Source organism: Lissotriton helveticus, chromosome 10 (genome assembly GCF_964261635.1).
Source record: "Lissotriton helveticus chromosome 10, aLisHel1.1, whole genome shotgun sequence".
Classification (NCBI taxonomy): domain Eukaryota; kingdom Metazoa; phylum Chordata; class Amphibia; order Caudata; family Salamandridae; genus Lissotriton; species Lissotriton helveticus.
In genome coordinates, this window is record NC_136071.1 from 1,042,058,177 (window position 1) to 1,042,073,343 (window position 15,167).

Consider the following 15,167-nt stretch of genomic DNA (forward strand, 5'->3'; position numbering starts at 1 on the left):
CATTCCTATGGGAAGATATGCAGGTACTGACTGTAGCAGTAAAGGAGGGGTGCTAGGGGGTCCTAATACCCCACCTTAGCACTACCATCCATTTATTTTTAATCCTGACCCTGGAACCTACTAATAAAGTTATATTTGGTATCCAGGAGCCAGTTTTAATTCCACTATTCCCTACTGCAATTTTTTGTTCTATCACTGTATCCAGTCTTGACTTGTTGTGTTTGTTTGTGAACATTGTTGTCACTTTCAGTCCTGTGTTGCACTTTGTTCTTGTACTTTTTGTTCCCCCTCCCTATGCTCCGCCCGAAACACGGCTACGCCCGGGCATCGTAGCAGACCCGATGATGAAGTATGTCACACACAGTGTGTGTGAGTGAGGGCAGTTTTTCATCATACACAAGTGTGCCACTGTTTGTACACTTTTGATTAGTTTGTTTTTTTCTATCTTCTCCACCACTTTTGTGTGTATAATATATTGCCTCATGGGTTGGGGGTGGTGGAGTTACATGTAGACCCTCTCCCCTTCTGTGTGTGAGAATAAGATATGCAGGTAAACATGTTACACAGAATTCCCCATTCTGGCCTATGGGCAAGTTAGCCTTTCAATAGTGAAAAACAAAATTGGCAGTATTTCCTTATCAGGACATGTGACACACACTAATACATGTCCTACCTTACACATACACTGCACCCTGCCCAGGGGGTATCTTGGGCCTACCATAGGGTTGTTCTATGTGTAAGAAAAGGGAAAGGTAAGGCCTGGCAAGTGGGAGCACTGGCCAGGTCATCATGGCAGTTAACAAACTGCGCACAGGCACTGCGGTGCAGGCCTGGGACATCTTTTCAGGGCTACTTATGTGGGTGGCACAATCAGTGCGACAAGCCCACTAATAGCATTTGAATTACCAGCCCTGGCACACTCAGTGCACTTTACTAGGGACATACTGGTAAGACAAATATGCCAATCATGGATAACCAATCACCATAACAATTTACACAGAGAGCATATGCACTTTAGCAAGGATCAGCAGTGGTAAAGTGCCTAGAGTCCTATAGCCAACAACAACAGGTTGGGAACAACAAAAGAGGAAGAAGCAAAAAGCTGGGGATAACCATGCAAAAAGGGCTATTTCCAACATAGGGTATGAAAGATTTCTCGTTCTTCAAATTTGCACCATCACTTAATTGCATTTTCTCAAATACAATCAACTCTAGCAGGGCACTGGAAGAGGGGGGATAACATGTTTGCAGTGTCATGCGATTAATACATTAGCATGCAGATATCGCATATACATGATGTGTACGACAATACCTATGTCCAATTTACAAATTAGGTACCAAAACACTTATTTGAACAAAATATTTATTTATGCAGCCACAGGTATTTCAGAACTACAATATTAGGTTAGAGGTAGACATAGGTCCCCCTAACAAAGAGGCAATATCTAGTATCATATTATAAAACCATGAGCCTGACTTACGTCCTGAAGAATGCTGCTGTCTCATTAGAGCCATAGGCAGAAACAAGTTGACTAAGGTAACAGTGGGGATGGGGTAATAACTCCCCTAATCCACACATTCCAGTATTTAAATGCCAAGTAATGCACCCTACGATTACATGTGATTTGGGGTACTACATTGTTTTTTGATTCACTATTTCCACAGGCCCCCACCTTAAATGATTAGAAGTGCCTCCCTGTCTTCATTTGTAGGCCCTGCTTTCTATCAAACCAGGTTTTTAGAGTGCAAGGGCTGCCTATGATGAAGCATGACACCTAGTGGTGTGTGAGGACAACCCTTCACCATTTTTGACATGTCCAGCACTCCTATCATATAGTGCTCCTAGGGACACGGCAACACAATTTAAGTGACTACAACTTTGGCTTAGCTTCTACAGTATGTACATAGTAGATTTGGAGGCCAGCTCACCCTGGAGACCCATACCCTCTAGTTCCCTCCCTTGGATATTACTGGGGATTTTGTGTTGATGTCAAATTATACAAAGCCTTCTGGGCTTCTTGTAATTTGTCTGCCCCTAGCAATTCCTACTCCAATTCTGTGATTTCTTTGAGCTCCTCTCTATCATGTTCTAGGGTGGTTTCAATCCCGAGCACCATCCAGTGGTACGAACATGTAGTGGCAACGTGACTGATGCTCTGTTTGAACTTCTCGTCTTCCATAAAGATACTTAGGATGTTTTTTATCGCAGGCCTATAAGTATTCTGTAAGCATTTTATCCTGGAGTTCCGTACCAATATGCTTTTTATTATCTTTCTCTAATCTTTCTATTAGTGGTTATTAGGGATGTACAGGAATTGTTGATTTAATATTAAACAATGATGGGCCACTGATTATCTTTGCAATGTATTTGTCAGTGTGCAGAGGTGCCTCTCTCTCTGTAATGTAAGGCCCTCCTCTGAACACCACTAAGTGATGAGCCACCCTTTACCGCTTAAACGCGCTGGCAATTTCGCTGCGGTGGGGTGGTTTAGCACAGTGGGCGGGGCCGCGACAGCCAATGGGCGTGCGCAGCGCTTCATAGGTAGTGCGCACGACGGTTGTTGGCCGTCAGAAGCAGCGAAGGGGTTAAACCCTTGGCAACCGGGACCTTTGACACTTCCTTAATCACAGTGGTTCATTAGGACACTTTGTACCAAGTATTAACTGTGACAATTAGTAATTTGTTGTGGAATGCAAGTTTTTTCAGATACACTATGGTCTGGAGATGGTTTTTTTTTTCTGGCATTGAGTACATACATTCAAGTTGACTGATTAATGGAAAGAGACTTGAATGATACCTGTAATAGCCACGGTGATTAAGGAAATAGTTTAATTTGCCTCCAACACTAAGATCAATTGCAGTCATTAAATGGTTATGGAGTGCATTTTCATACAGGACATTCTTATCAGAAGCAGATTTTCAAGTTATAGATGAAGTCCAGTCATTTCTTTGGGTAAGTGTTTATCTAAGCTCAAATGGCCTGATTCAGTAATAGTTGTTTTTCATGCAAAAATTATTGACGATCACTGACATGGAATAATATTTGGGTAAGATCCTTTGTGTTGGGGTAGGACAGGGCTAGAGGCAGGGATGCAGCACACGGCCCATGACTCTTGACATGCATTTATTGACTTCCAGGAATGATGTGGGTGGATGGCAGAGGCGTGGTGGCCTGGGCAGACCCCTGACATTGTGCAGTAGAAAGTGTTTCTGTGAATGGACCTTAAAGAGTCTGTGAAAGGGAATATCGGTGATTTAATTTATAACATTAAGGCGTATATAAGGTGTTAAAGCACTCAGCAACTCACTGCATGAGTGGTGGTCTAGGTGACTGTACAGTACAAGTGAGGGCTATGTTTATTCTTGTATGTAAATAAGTCCAGAGTTATTAAATCAAAGTGCTTTGGCAAAGAGGTAGAAAGTGGTGCATGGCATTTACCTTTAATGATTTTCAATTCTTTGAGTCAATCAGACATAAGTGACAGATTAGTGTGAACACCCATAGGCTTTCGTAGAGCCCAATGTACTCTGATAGGCCGGGCTTTACCTCAAAAACGGATGCCTACTTAAAGTGGGCGTAAACAAGGGAAACTACATTATTACTCAAAAATGTATTGCATGTGTGCTGCAGGGATGTATGACGTTACAACGCATACTTTTACCACGCATACCTTTACAACGCGGTTTTTACCACGCATACCATTACAACGCATAGCGCTTAGAGGTGCTGGATAGTGGTAAGTATAATTTTCTATTCCAACTCCAGTCCCCGTGGACACTAGGGAAGGTGTTGGATAGAAAATTAAACGTATTCCCTATCCTAGAGCGCCCCCCAGCGCAATGCGTTGTAATGGTATGCGTGGTAATGCCTGCGTTGTAATGGTAGTGCGTTGTAAAAATTTTGTTGTAAACGTTACATACCGTGCTGCAGTGTCCAACACACATCCAGTGTGTGGGATCTCTTAGAGTTTGTCTAGGGATAGGGATTTGTACTCAAAGTGAAGTATTATAAACCTTGTGCTAGACTCTGCACCCTCAAGTCTGCAACATTGTGTAAAGCTGTGGCACCTTGGTAGAGCACCAGTGCAGGTAACGATGGGAGTATCAGGTTCAACATATTAGATATGGCTCTGCATTGTATATTTCCTCCCGAGGAATGCAGTAAACCAAATGTGATTGCTGTACTAATGAGAGTTTACAAGGCCAAAGTCTGTGCTATTGACTCATATGATGAAAAACTGAGGGAAGTACCTGGATGCTGTTTCGTGTTCCTGATTATTAATTCAACAAACGCACAGAAAGAACCAGCGTTATATTACGCTCAGATTTGGTTATTTATTTCAACTTTTTTTCTTTTTTTAAATTTCAAGGCTGTTACTAAATCTTTAGAATGTCTAAACATGAGGAAAACACTTTTCATTTATACATTCAAAAACAAAATCTTTAGACAAACTAATAAACAAACAATTCATAACCACAAGTGTGAAATATTAGCCAAAAATGCAACGATGCACTGTACTCTTTACACACAATTTTTACAGCTTGGTCTCATATAAACTGTGAAAGAGCAAAAGAAGGGGGCAGTCTGTTCTTTCGACGGTTACTTCTAAAAAAAATGCTGACGCGTTTTTGTGGTATGCCTGAAGAACAGTATCCGGAGTGCTGTAGATAAACCAACGGTCAAGCCCTATATGGGGATTTGTCTGACTGGTAGTCCTGCACCATGTTAGTGTGGGTGGCAAACAAACATCATATATTTTTACTGACTAGATTTAGATTCTGCATGGTGTACTTTCTTGCTGCCTTCCGGTTACAAGGCACATATTTGTTACATCTTCCTCTATGCCCTTGTGATGACTAATCATCACAAACTACCTTACATTTTATGGTATTTTGCAAATTTGATTCAATGCTGAGGAAATGCAATCTGTTGCCCATCTTCAGGGTGGCCAATATTCGTTATTGTAGAGCCACCTTTACCTACCTACAAACCCCACCCATGATTAAGATCTGCTTCTGTGCTGCCGCATATATGGAACGTGCTATCAAGCAGAGGGCAACTGTTTTTATGTGATGTTCTAGAAATTTGTAGCTTGATATTTAATGTATCTATGTATACTGATTGTTGTGTCTTTTACTGTTGCATTGAATATCTTTTAGATATTTGATCTTTCGCTCAGATTACTCAGGGGACATAGCGGAGGAGTTTTTATTTCTCAAGGATTTTGTCCCCCTTGTCTTTTTTCTGACCTCTGTGGCGGCTTCCCTAACAAATGATGTTGCATGTCTGTTTTACATATTGTTGTCAACTGAGACTTGGACTTTTATGGTTCAACTGAGCCAAATTACAGTTAATATGATGATGATGATTGTTATACTGTATTAAATTGACAGATTACATTTTAGCCTTAGTATTCAAGCTCCATGTCCTTACTGGTGCAGCGGAAAGGATATACCACTAGAAAAGAAGGAACACTGATTTTCATTCAGGACTTCGTCTGGATTTGTTGCTACCACATTCTCGTCGATATTCACAAATGCAGATATTGCATATGGCCAGTTTGAGTGCACACAGTGTAATTTGTGTACACTTTTCATTAATTGGATCATGTGTGTTTTTAAAATATGAGGCACTTTTGACACTAACACGTTTCTATTGGCTTCGTGAATTTAACTCAAAATATATGAACCACTAATGGCTTTCTGCTAAACAGGAAAAAAATATATATATTTTTAAAATATTTGCATGAATGTTGTTTTTGTATTTATAAAGTGCCAACCTAGTTGGCTAAGCAAAAGCGTATGACTTTGTATTTGTGCATAAACGTTAATTGCTCTCGCCAGGATGCATAGACAATTAGAAGACTGAGATTATGCTGTTTATTCCCATTAGGATCCTGTCCACATGGCTACTTGGAATGCCAGAACAACAAATGCTATAAACCAGAACAAAGATGCGATTTCTTGGATGACTGTGGAGATAATACCGATGAGAATGAGTGTGGCACTTCCTGCACTTTTGAGAAAGGCAGATGCGGCTGGCAAAATTCCCTGGCTGACAATTTTGACTGGGTTCTGGGAGTTGGATCCACCCAAAGTCTTCGACCTCCCAGAGACCACACAGTTGGAAATGGAAATGGTATGTTACTTTTTTAATTTGTACATAATCTGTGTTCATCCAACTGTTACAGAATTCACAGATTAGGAGCCAATTAAAAATTAAAAACAAATGTCACACAGATTGAAATTACATATTTGTATAACTCTTCCTTTGCCATGTATCTCTAAAAGCTGAGGGGCATATTATCAAGGAACGGCGTTACAATTATTGCCGCTTTATCATAAAAATACTGTTAGCACCCAATTCCCTTAGCCACCCATGAATCCTTAAAACAGCCTTACCACCCAATTCCTTTACCCCCTTAAATCCCCCAAAACACCTTACCACCCTTTTCCCTCACTCAACCCTAAACCCTAAAAATTCCACCCTATCTCGCTACTCTTTCTCTCACCCTTAAACCCTATAAACTAGGGGTGGCTGTAAACTCTGCTCTGCTGGTGGAGTACGCAAAGTTTTGCCCACTCTGTCCTCCACTTGGAGTGTGGAGTTCGGCAGAAACTCTGCCAACTGCCACGTGGTGGACTTTTTCTTCTGCGTGGCTCGCCAATGATAAGTTGCCAAGTGAGAAAAAACAAACGTCAAACTGTCTCAAGGCAAGATTTCTCAAAGCCTGCAGCCACAGCAGTTCACTACCGCTCATGTTGGGAAAGTTGCCACTCGCGTCATAAAAGCTGCTGCTCGATTACAATATCTACTCGAGCGGCAGAAAGAAGCTGCGCGCTCTGGCGCACTACATAGTGCCGCTTTTGCTGACCTTACAGTGCAGAACAAGCTTCCAACTCTACAAATCAGCACCAGCCGTAGGACAGACTGGAAATCCTCCACTCACAGAACTCTGTGGAATCCTGCTGACTTTTTAGGTAACTCCACAGAATTCTACATGGGTAAATTCGGTGAGTTTCGCCCAACCCTACTAAAAACACACTCACCACACAAATCCCTTATCTACCGCTAATCCCTAGAAAGACTCTTATCACTCTTTTACCTCAGCCATCCATAAACTCTAAAAATACCCTCACCTCCCAATGCCCTTACCCTCCCGTAAACCCGAACACCACCTCTATCATCCTATTCCCTCACCCACCCCAAAACATTAAAATCACCCTTGGCATCTCATTTCCCAACTCACCCATATACCCTAAAACACCTTTACCACCCTATTTCTTCACCTACCCCAACCCTAAAAACACCCTTAACATCCAATTGAGATATCATCAGTGACATCCCTGACCATGCCATGAGTGGTGTAATATGTGAAGTCATAAGCAGTGCATTGTGGGCGCACAAATTGTAGTTGGCTCAGGTAGCTATAACTGCTGAATTTCAATGGTACTGTGTGGGCAAAATCTGAGGCTAAGTATAATTAGGGCTCCAGGTTTTATGGTATTTATTTTTTTCCATCTGTATTTATCCATATTTATTTTTGCCCATTTTATCTGTATTTATCCACATTTTTATCCCACAAGCAAAAGACGAATTTATTTAAATTGACAATGCACACATGCACTCGTTTGTTATTGGTCAACACAATGCATTCATCTGAAAACTTTGCCATTCGCAGAATGTCCCAAATATGCCTAAAAGTGCTATAAAAAGCCATTTTCTCAGAGCCTTGCAGTTTCTGTCATTGGCACAGAGTGCCACATCCTCTGCCACACTGAACACCATACTGCCCCACTGAGAGAAACTCACACTGCCTTCAGCTACAACCCAATTGTGCCCCACTATAAGCACCTGGAAGCAACTCAATTTAAATTATGCACTAGACAAGAGTAATAGGCTGCCTGAAAAATCATTTCTGTCTGTGCCCAGCACTGCTTTTGTAAACTGCATGTTATCGTTTTTTAATTGAGAAAAATATCTGGATTTTCCATACCATAACTGGCACAGACTGCACTGTGAGGGTGGCTTGCACTTTACTGTTTCTTTATAATTCCATGGCTAATAATGATTTCGTTTTTGCCATTGTCAGCTTGAGATCCTGACAGCAATTCGGGCCAGACACACAGGGGCAAGGGATGCACTAAGAGAATAAAGAAACACCATTTTAACAGTACAGGTTTGACTGAACCCTGTTCACAGTAGCTAGTAGAAACCCAAATTCCCAAAAAAAGGAACAGGGAGAAACACAGTAGGTAATTTTCGTTTGTTTACTTGACATGACAATGCACCTAGTTAGACTGGTATCTCAGAGATTGAGAGGTGCTTTCAGGACCCACGCAAGTGTCCACATTAACAGAAATTCAAAGTATTAGGTACAAATGGATCTAATCTAATTTAGCTGTAAGTCTGATCTCAGCACAATCATAAGGACTCTTGCTGTTTGGCTGTATTGACAACCTCTGAGGTGATTTAGATGTACTAGTGAAATCACTGCTGTTTCCATCTAATTATTTTAGGTGAATAACGTTTGAGCATTTAGAATTAAATGAAGTGTAATAAACTATACTATACTTGTGGTCTTTTGCCTAAAATATGAATGTTTTGTTTTAAGTCCACAGCACATGAAGCTTTTATTGTAATGCTATCTACGACGTTGAGATTCCACAGTCTTTAAGGAGAAGCTGAATATTTAAACATCATAATTTAGCAGGGACAAAAAAACAGGTGTGAAAGAGAAGGTTAAATATCAAGGGTGCATTCTGTGAACAGTGTTTGCCTTTATAAGCATAATGATCAGTTTGTGCACCCGAAAAGTCAACATTGCATTAGCTCAGCTGTGCTTACTATATTTTCTTATCAGTTCCCTACCTCTAAGTCCAGAAGATCAAGAAACCACCCATCAAAATTGGAAATGTGCACAATTAAGGCCATTTTGTGTCTATTTGTTGATAGAACAACCATCAGACGTGCATGCCCATTGGGCTAATGGGCTTCAGCCCCCCATCCCGTCAGTCGTGTGTGTCAGCCCGGGCTGAGACAGCTTCCCAGGCACACACACACAGCTACACCCGAGTATTTCACAGGTCTTTAAAAGACCATTCAATTGCTAACGAGCCTCTGTTGTTTTTTCAGCCTTTCTTAGAGCCCCTGCCTCTCCACTATGCTTATTGCTGGAAGAATTTGCCCGCACACCCCCGAAATTTGTATCAGCCCACCCTAACCCCTCCCCGAATTTTGGCTCTGGTTGCGCCTCTGTAATCTGGATCTGCTCACTAACAAAAACAGTCATGAAGAGAAACATACTTAGTACAACATGCTATACAGTCGTTCCTCCACTCACAGAAATATTGTGCTGTGAAACGCAGGGGCGTAGCTAGAGCTTGTGGCGCCCGGGGCTATCCCTCAGATTGCCGCCCCTGGAAGGGGGGTGGGTGGGGTACTGGGGAAGAAAGACCACGAGCACTTGAAAGAGGTCCGAGAGACATGTAGTATCGCCGCTAATAGTTACCTCGATCATGCGTTAAATGCACATACATGACACAGTCCAAGGCTTCACAGTTGAATACACCGGTGACAGGCAGTACAAAAGAGAACACACAGACTGCATGATCTATCTGGCGACTCAGAAAAACCGCATGTGACATCCATCAGAGAGCTGCGTGAACAATTAATTGCTGAGAGGAACTGGCAGCTGGCTGGGAAACTCAGGACTTCGTTTTCAAAGAGTAGCGGACTACTCTGCAATATCATGACCTGATTGATCACCATTAAGGCTCCCAGGTAACTGTTCGGTCTCGTGCTCCTTAAAACCACTAGAATAGAGTCAGCTGCCTGGCAAGTGGTTTGAAATGGCCTGCTGATGAGCATTTCTGAAAATTAAAAGCATTTTCTTTTCTCGGGCACATTAAAGCATTGTGTCAGCTGAATTTATAATTCTGCTATATAAGTTGCAGAGAGATGGAGGAAGGGAGACACTGGCATAGTAAAGTGTGGGCAGAAAGAAAGGTTTGGAAAGAGAAGAGAAAGGCAAGAGGAAGGAGGGGGAAGAGAAGAGGGAGAAAGGAAAGAGAAGGAAGTGGTGAAAGGAAACAGACTGAGGCAAGAAAAAGAAAGTAGAGAGAAAGAGGATGTGTGCCCCTAAGAAGACCAGATGTAAAAATTATTAGGGACAAGAGGGGAAGAGGACGAAAAAGATAAGAGAGAGAGAGAATGGAGAGGCTTGATGAAAACCAGTGTTTCATTCAAGTTTTCAACCTATGATGCCAGCTCTGTCCCAACTACCAGTAATAAATGAGCTGAGGATGGAACCGCCTTCCCCCCACAGGGAAATTAACTTTTAATAATTTTATCATGTCATAAATCGCTTTCTTCGAGCTGCTGCCTCTCTCATAAAGGAACATAACAAAAGAGAAATTGCCAGTACTGATAACACCGCAGTAACATAAATTCAAACACAGTACTTGAGAAAATATTCAAGACTGAATGCTAGTTAATAGCTTTTATTCTTATTTCTGATTTTATCAAAAGATACTTTTTCATTTTGTGAAAACAAACATGTAAAAAACAATTTACTGACCAAAATCAAAACTGGGGGTGATCGTTCATCATATCACTCATATCACAACCATACGGTAAACAATCATTCAAGGGGAGAAGGGGAGCACTAAATAAGAGAGCTACAACATTTATCAAAACATACAATATTTACAATATAATACAATACCATACATAAAACAAGAAAAGCCAGTGTCTGCAAAACACTTAGATAATACTTTCTTTTGATACACAATCAATTTTAACGTACATTCCTATAGTTAAGTATATAAAAATACTTCTTGGATCTTTAGAAAAAGGATAATGTACAAAAATTAGTGATAAGCAACAATTATCATAGCATTCACGCTTATCACTAGAGCAGACAGTAAGGTGGCTGGGGCCTACGCGTTTCGAATCCCAATGACTTGTAGGGATTCTCTTCAGGGCCTTGGGGTTCTATTCTGTATTTTGGAGAATGAATAGTCTCAAGGTGGGGATTGGTTGACACAGTTGGATGGTGGTAGACCTAGTGAAATGATGTAGGAGACCGCGTCTATAAAGGCTGTCCGTTTTTTGTCACTGGACGTGTCAAAATGCGTTGTTCTACGAAGAGATAAAGTAGCACTTGTTTGTGGAAACCGTCTGAAAAAAGGGGGACTTTCAACGCGTTGCTCATCGGCATAACAAGTCAGCTACGTGTGACCACGGTAGGTACGGCACACGGTTGTTTTGAGTTCAAGACGCCTGTGGGCGGCACATCTTTGTTCAACGCGGTCAGCGGTAGATATTAAATAATTTTAATCAAGGCGAGTTTTCAAAAAGGCAGCGTCCAAGACAGCACTATCCGGCGGCTCCTGCGCAGGAGCCGCCGGATAGTGCTGTCTTGGACGCTGCCTTTTTGAAAACTCGCCTTGATTAAAATTATTTAATATCTACCGCTGACCGCGTTGAACAAAGATGTGCCGCCCACAGGCGTCTTGAACTCAAAACAACCGTGTGCCGTACCTACCGTGGTCACACGTAGCTGACTTGTTATGCCGATGAGCAACGCGTTGAAAGTCCCCCTTTTTTCAGACGGTTTCCGCGAACAAGTGCTACTTTATCTCTTCGTAGAACAACGCATTTTGACACGTCCAGTGACAAAAAACGGACAGCCTTTATAGACGCGGTCTCCTACACCATTTCACTAGGTCTACCACCATCCAACTGTGTCAACCAATCCCCACCTTGAGACTATTCATTCTCCAAAATACAGAATAGAACCCCAAGGCCCTGAAGAGAATCCCTACAAGTCATTGGGATTCGAAACGCGTAGGCCCCAGCCACCTTACTGTCTGCTCTAGTGATAAGCGTGAATGCTATGATAATTGTTGCTTATCACTAATTTTTGTACATTATCCTTTTTCTAAAGATCCAAGAAGTATTTTTATATACTTAACTATAGGAATGTACGTTAAAATTGATTGTGTATCAAAAGAAAGTATTATCTAAGTGTTTTGCAGACACTGGCTTTTCTTGTTTTATGTATGGTATTGTATTATATTGTAAATATTGTATGTTTTGATAAATGTTGTAGCTCTCTTATTTAGTGCTCCCCTTCTCCCCTTGAATGATTGTTTACCGTATGGTTGTGATATGAGTGATATGATGAACGATCACCCCCAGTTTTGATTTTGGTCAGTAAATTGTTTTTTACATGTTTGTTTTCACAAAATGAAAAAGTATCTTTTGATAAAATCAGAAATAAGAATAAAAGCTATTAACTAGCATTCAGTCTTGAATATTTTCTCAAGTACTGTTTGAATTTATGTTACTGCGGTGTTATCAGTACTGGCAATTTCTCTTTTGTTATGTTCTATGAAGGCTCAGCCATACTGATTAGAGCCAACCCCTAGTTGTTTATTGGTCTCTCATAAAGGGGCATCATCTGAAGAAAAAGCAACAGGCCTCTCCTGCACCACTAACGGGCACCACCAGTAAGCATTCCAGAATGCTGTTTATTTGATGACTGAGACGTTTGCTTGGATATTGATACCTATTGTGACTTCATTCACTAGATGGCCCTTTAAGGAACAGTATTGGGTAGCACACACAATATAATTCAGACAGTCTGGTTGAACAAATGGGTGCAATGTCTGATATTTATATGTTTCCCTCAGCTTCGTTCCTTGATTTGGCTCGCCAGAAAGTGTCACTCATTGCCATAGAAATGTCACTCATAATTACACTGAAAAAAATTATTAAAATGTCATTCATTAGAATCTGAAACCTTGCCAGTTATGTATGATGAGCCACTCAGCCGCCCACCCCTCTGAAAACGCTTAGGTAGCTGAGCTACTGTTGCTCCCCTCTTACCTCACTCGCTCCAGGGTCTCTACTCTATGGCAGGCAGGGGTGGTTGGTTCGAACTTGAAGTTCGAACTTCATTCACCTAGTCACTTCAAGTTCTGCTGCTCTCTGACTGCAGCAGCCAAACTCCAGAGCCAACAAATCGTCCAGCCACTAATTGCCCAGCCACTTACTGCATAGCTGCCAAGGTTTCAGATTGCTGTGTGTGACATTTTCATACTTCCAGTGTAATTGTGAGTGACATTTCAACAAGCAAGAGTGACACTTTCTCAAGAGCAAAATCACGGAAAGAAGACGAGGTAAACATTTAAATATCAGAAATTACACCCATTTGAGCAACAAGAAACTGAGAAGATCTGAAAACTGCAGCAAAGCACCAGAAATGAAAGGGTGACTGCAGTTCTCGGTAACAGAGGGCATAAACTGCAGCTGCTCAGAAGATATTATTAATCTGATCATTCATGACCACACAGTATCCTATGACCACACAGTATCCTAAAAAGCAATAGCAAGTGCAGCTAAGCGATTATACTGGCTCTCGGTCTCAAGCACGTAAGCTGGCAGGTTTTCTGACTTCTTATGTGTCACATTTTCATGATTTCACTGTACATATGAGTGACATTCAATGGCAACATGTGACAACACGTGTAACACATACAGTGACACTTCCACAAGTCAAATCAAGCAATGAAGTGCATTGAAATAGAGATCCGAAAATACACACTTTCAAGTAATGAGAAGTTTCAAAAAGATATTGAAACGACTATAAAATACCTGAAAAGGAAGTTCACTTACCTACTGCCCCTTTCTAAGATGATCGTACTGTCATCTGTCAGGGGTTCAGTGCTGCAGAGAGTGTGGCCTCTAAATGCGGCCTCAATAGGTACTCACTTAGGATTGCCACTTTTTGCAGAAAAAATACCAGCCACCATTCCTTTAACAGTTTGCTAAGGCCTTGACTTAATTTTTAAGGGAACTTTATATGAAATTGTCCGTATTCATTTTTGAAATACACTTTCTGTCTTTGTTTAAATCATCAGTCAGGTGTTCTTAGGGCAGCTTGGGAACACATTGTATAATGTTTTTATATCATATGCACGTTTAAAGTATGTACAAATATGGGTAAAATACCTTTTGTATTTGTCAAGATATTAAAACGCTTACTGTACTGGTGTCAGTTTTCTAATGCAGTTTTCTCTGATAATTTAGCTGAATGTTGTTGGTGCTGGCATGATAGTAGATAGGCTGAAGCAGTAGTTATCCTTACTGGGACTCAGTACTGCAGTGTGTTCTGGCATTCATTACACTGGACAGCTTTCCTTTAACTTAGGCATCATGCAGGTCAGCCGCGGGCCGTGGAGGGAGTTACGGTGGGGCAGGGAGGCGGGGAGGGGGAAGGGCAGGGTGGAGGTTGCTAAAAGCAGGCATATGGATCATTGCAGGTAGGTACACAATTTAAGTAATAAAACGAAATTCGTAGCGCGCACAGCATTGCTTTTTGCAATGCAGTGCGCGCTACGAATTTCGTTTTATTAATTAAATTGTGTACCTACCTGCAATGATCCATATGCCTGCTTTTAGCACCCTCCACCCCGCCCCTCCCCCTCCCCGCCTTCCTGCCCCACCGTAACTCCCTCCACGGCCCGCGGCTGATGCAGGTGCACACTACACCAGATGCTGAGGCAGGAAATTGACAATCAAACACATGCTCTAGTTGGGCGTGTGTGTTGCTGGGCCGGCGGACCAATAATTAGATCATGATGCCATGTTGTAGCCAGCGTATGCCGACAGGGCCCCTTGGCTCCTACCCTGGCATTTGCATTCCGGGGTGACGGTGACTCCACAGCGGCCGAGGCCACTCAGGCGTCATCATGCTGCTGAGTGATGCTGCCCGCGTCCAACACCAGTAAATATGCGCAGCACCGTCCACACACACTGAGTGAGATCATGCGCCGGGACCAGAACAGGACAGTTAATTGGTCGGCCTCCGGCGCGCGGCAATCCATTCTCCGGTCGAGTTCCCGCTTAAGTTCCTACCAATCCCAACCTTACTTCCTACATTCAGGATGTGAGGTCACATCCCTTCCCCTCCCCGGCGGCACCAGTAGGCAACCACTGCTGAGGGCAGGCCCCGCCCGCCGCGAGTTACAGTGTCTGAATGGGCAAAGGCCTGCCATTCGGCTGGGTGACGTCTGGGCTGTAGTGAGTGACTCAGCCGCGCCAGTGCTCGCGATCGCGCCGCTGGCCAAAATCATGTCGCCCAGGGCCGTCATTGGT

The 15,167-nt window shown here is 42.3% G+C and overlaps 1 protein-coding gene across 1 annotated transcript in view; it reads left to right on the plus strand.

Moving 5' to 3' along the window:
- Positions 1-15,167, plus strand: part of MALRD1 (MAM and LDL receptor class A domain containing 1) — a 2,679,189-nt gene that overhangs the window by 1,164,821 nt on the left and 1,499,201 nt on the right. Inside the window, exon 22 of the mRNA XM_078663745.1 lies at positions 5,895-6,140. Within this exon, the coding sequence (XP_078519871.1) occupies positions 5,895-6,140 (246 nt within the window). The remainder of the gene's footprint in view (positions 1-5,894; positions 6,141-15,167) is intronic.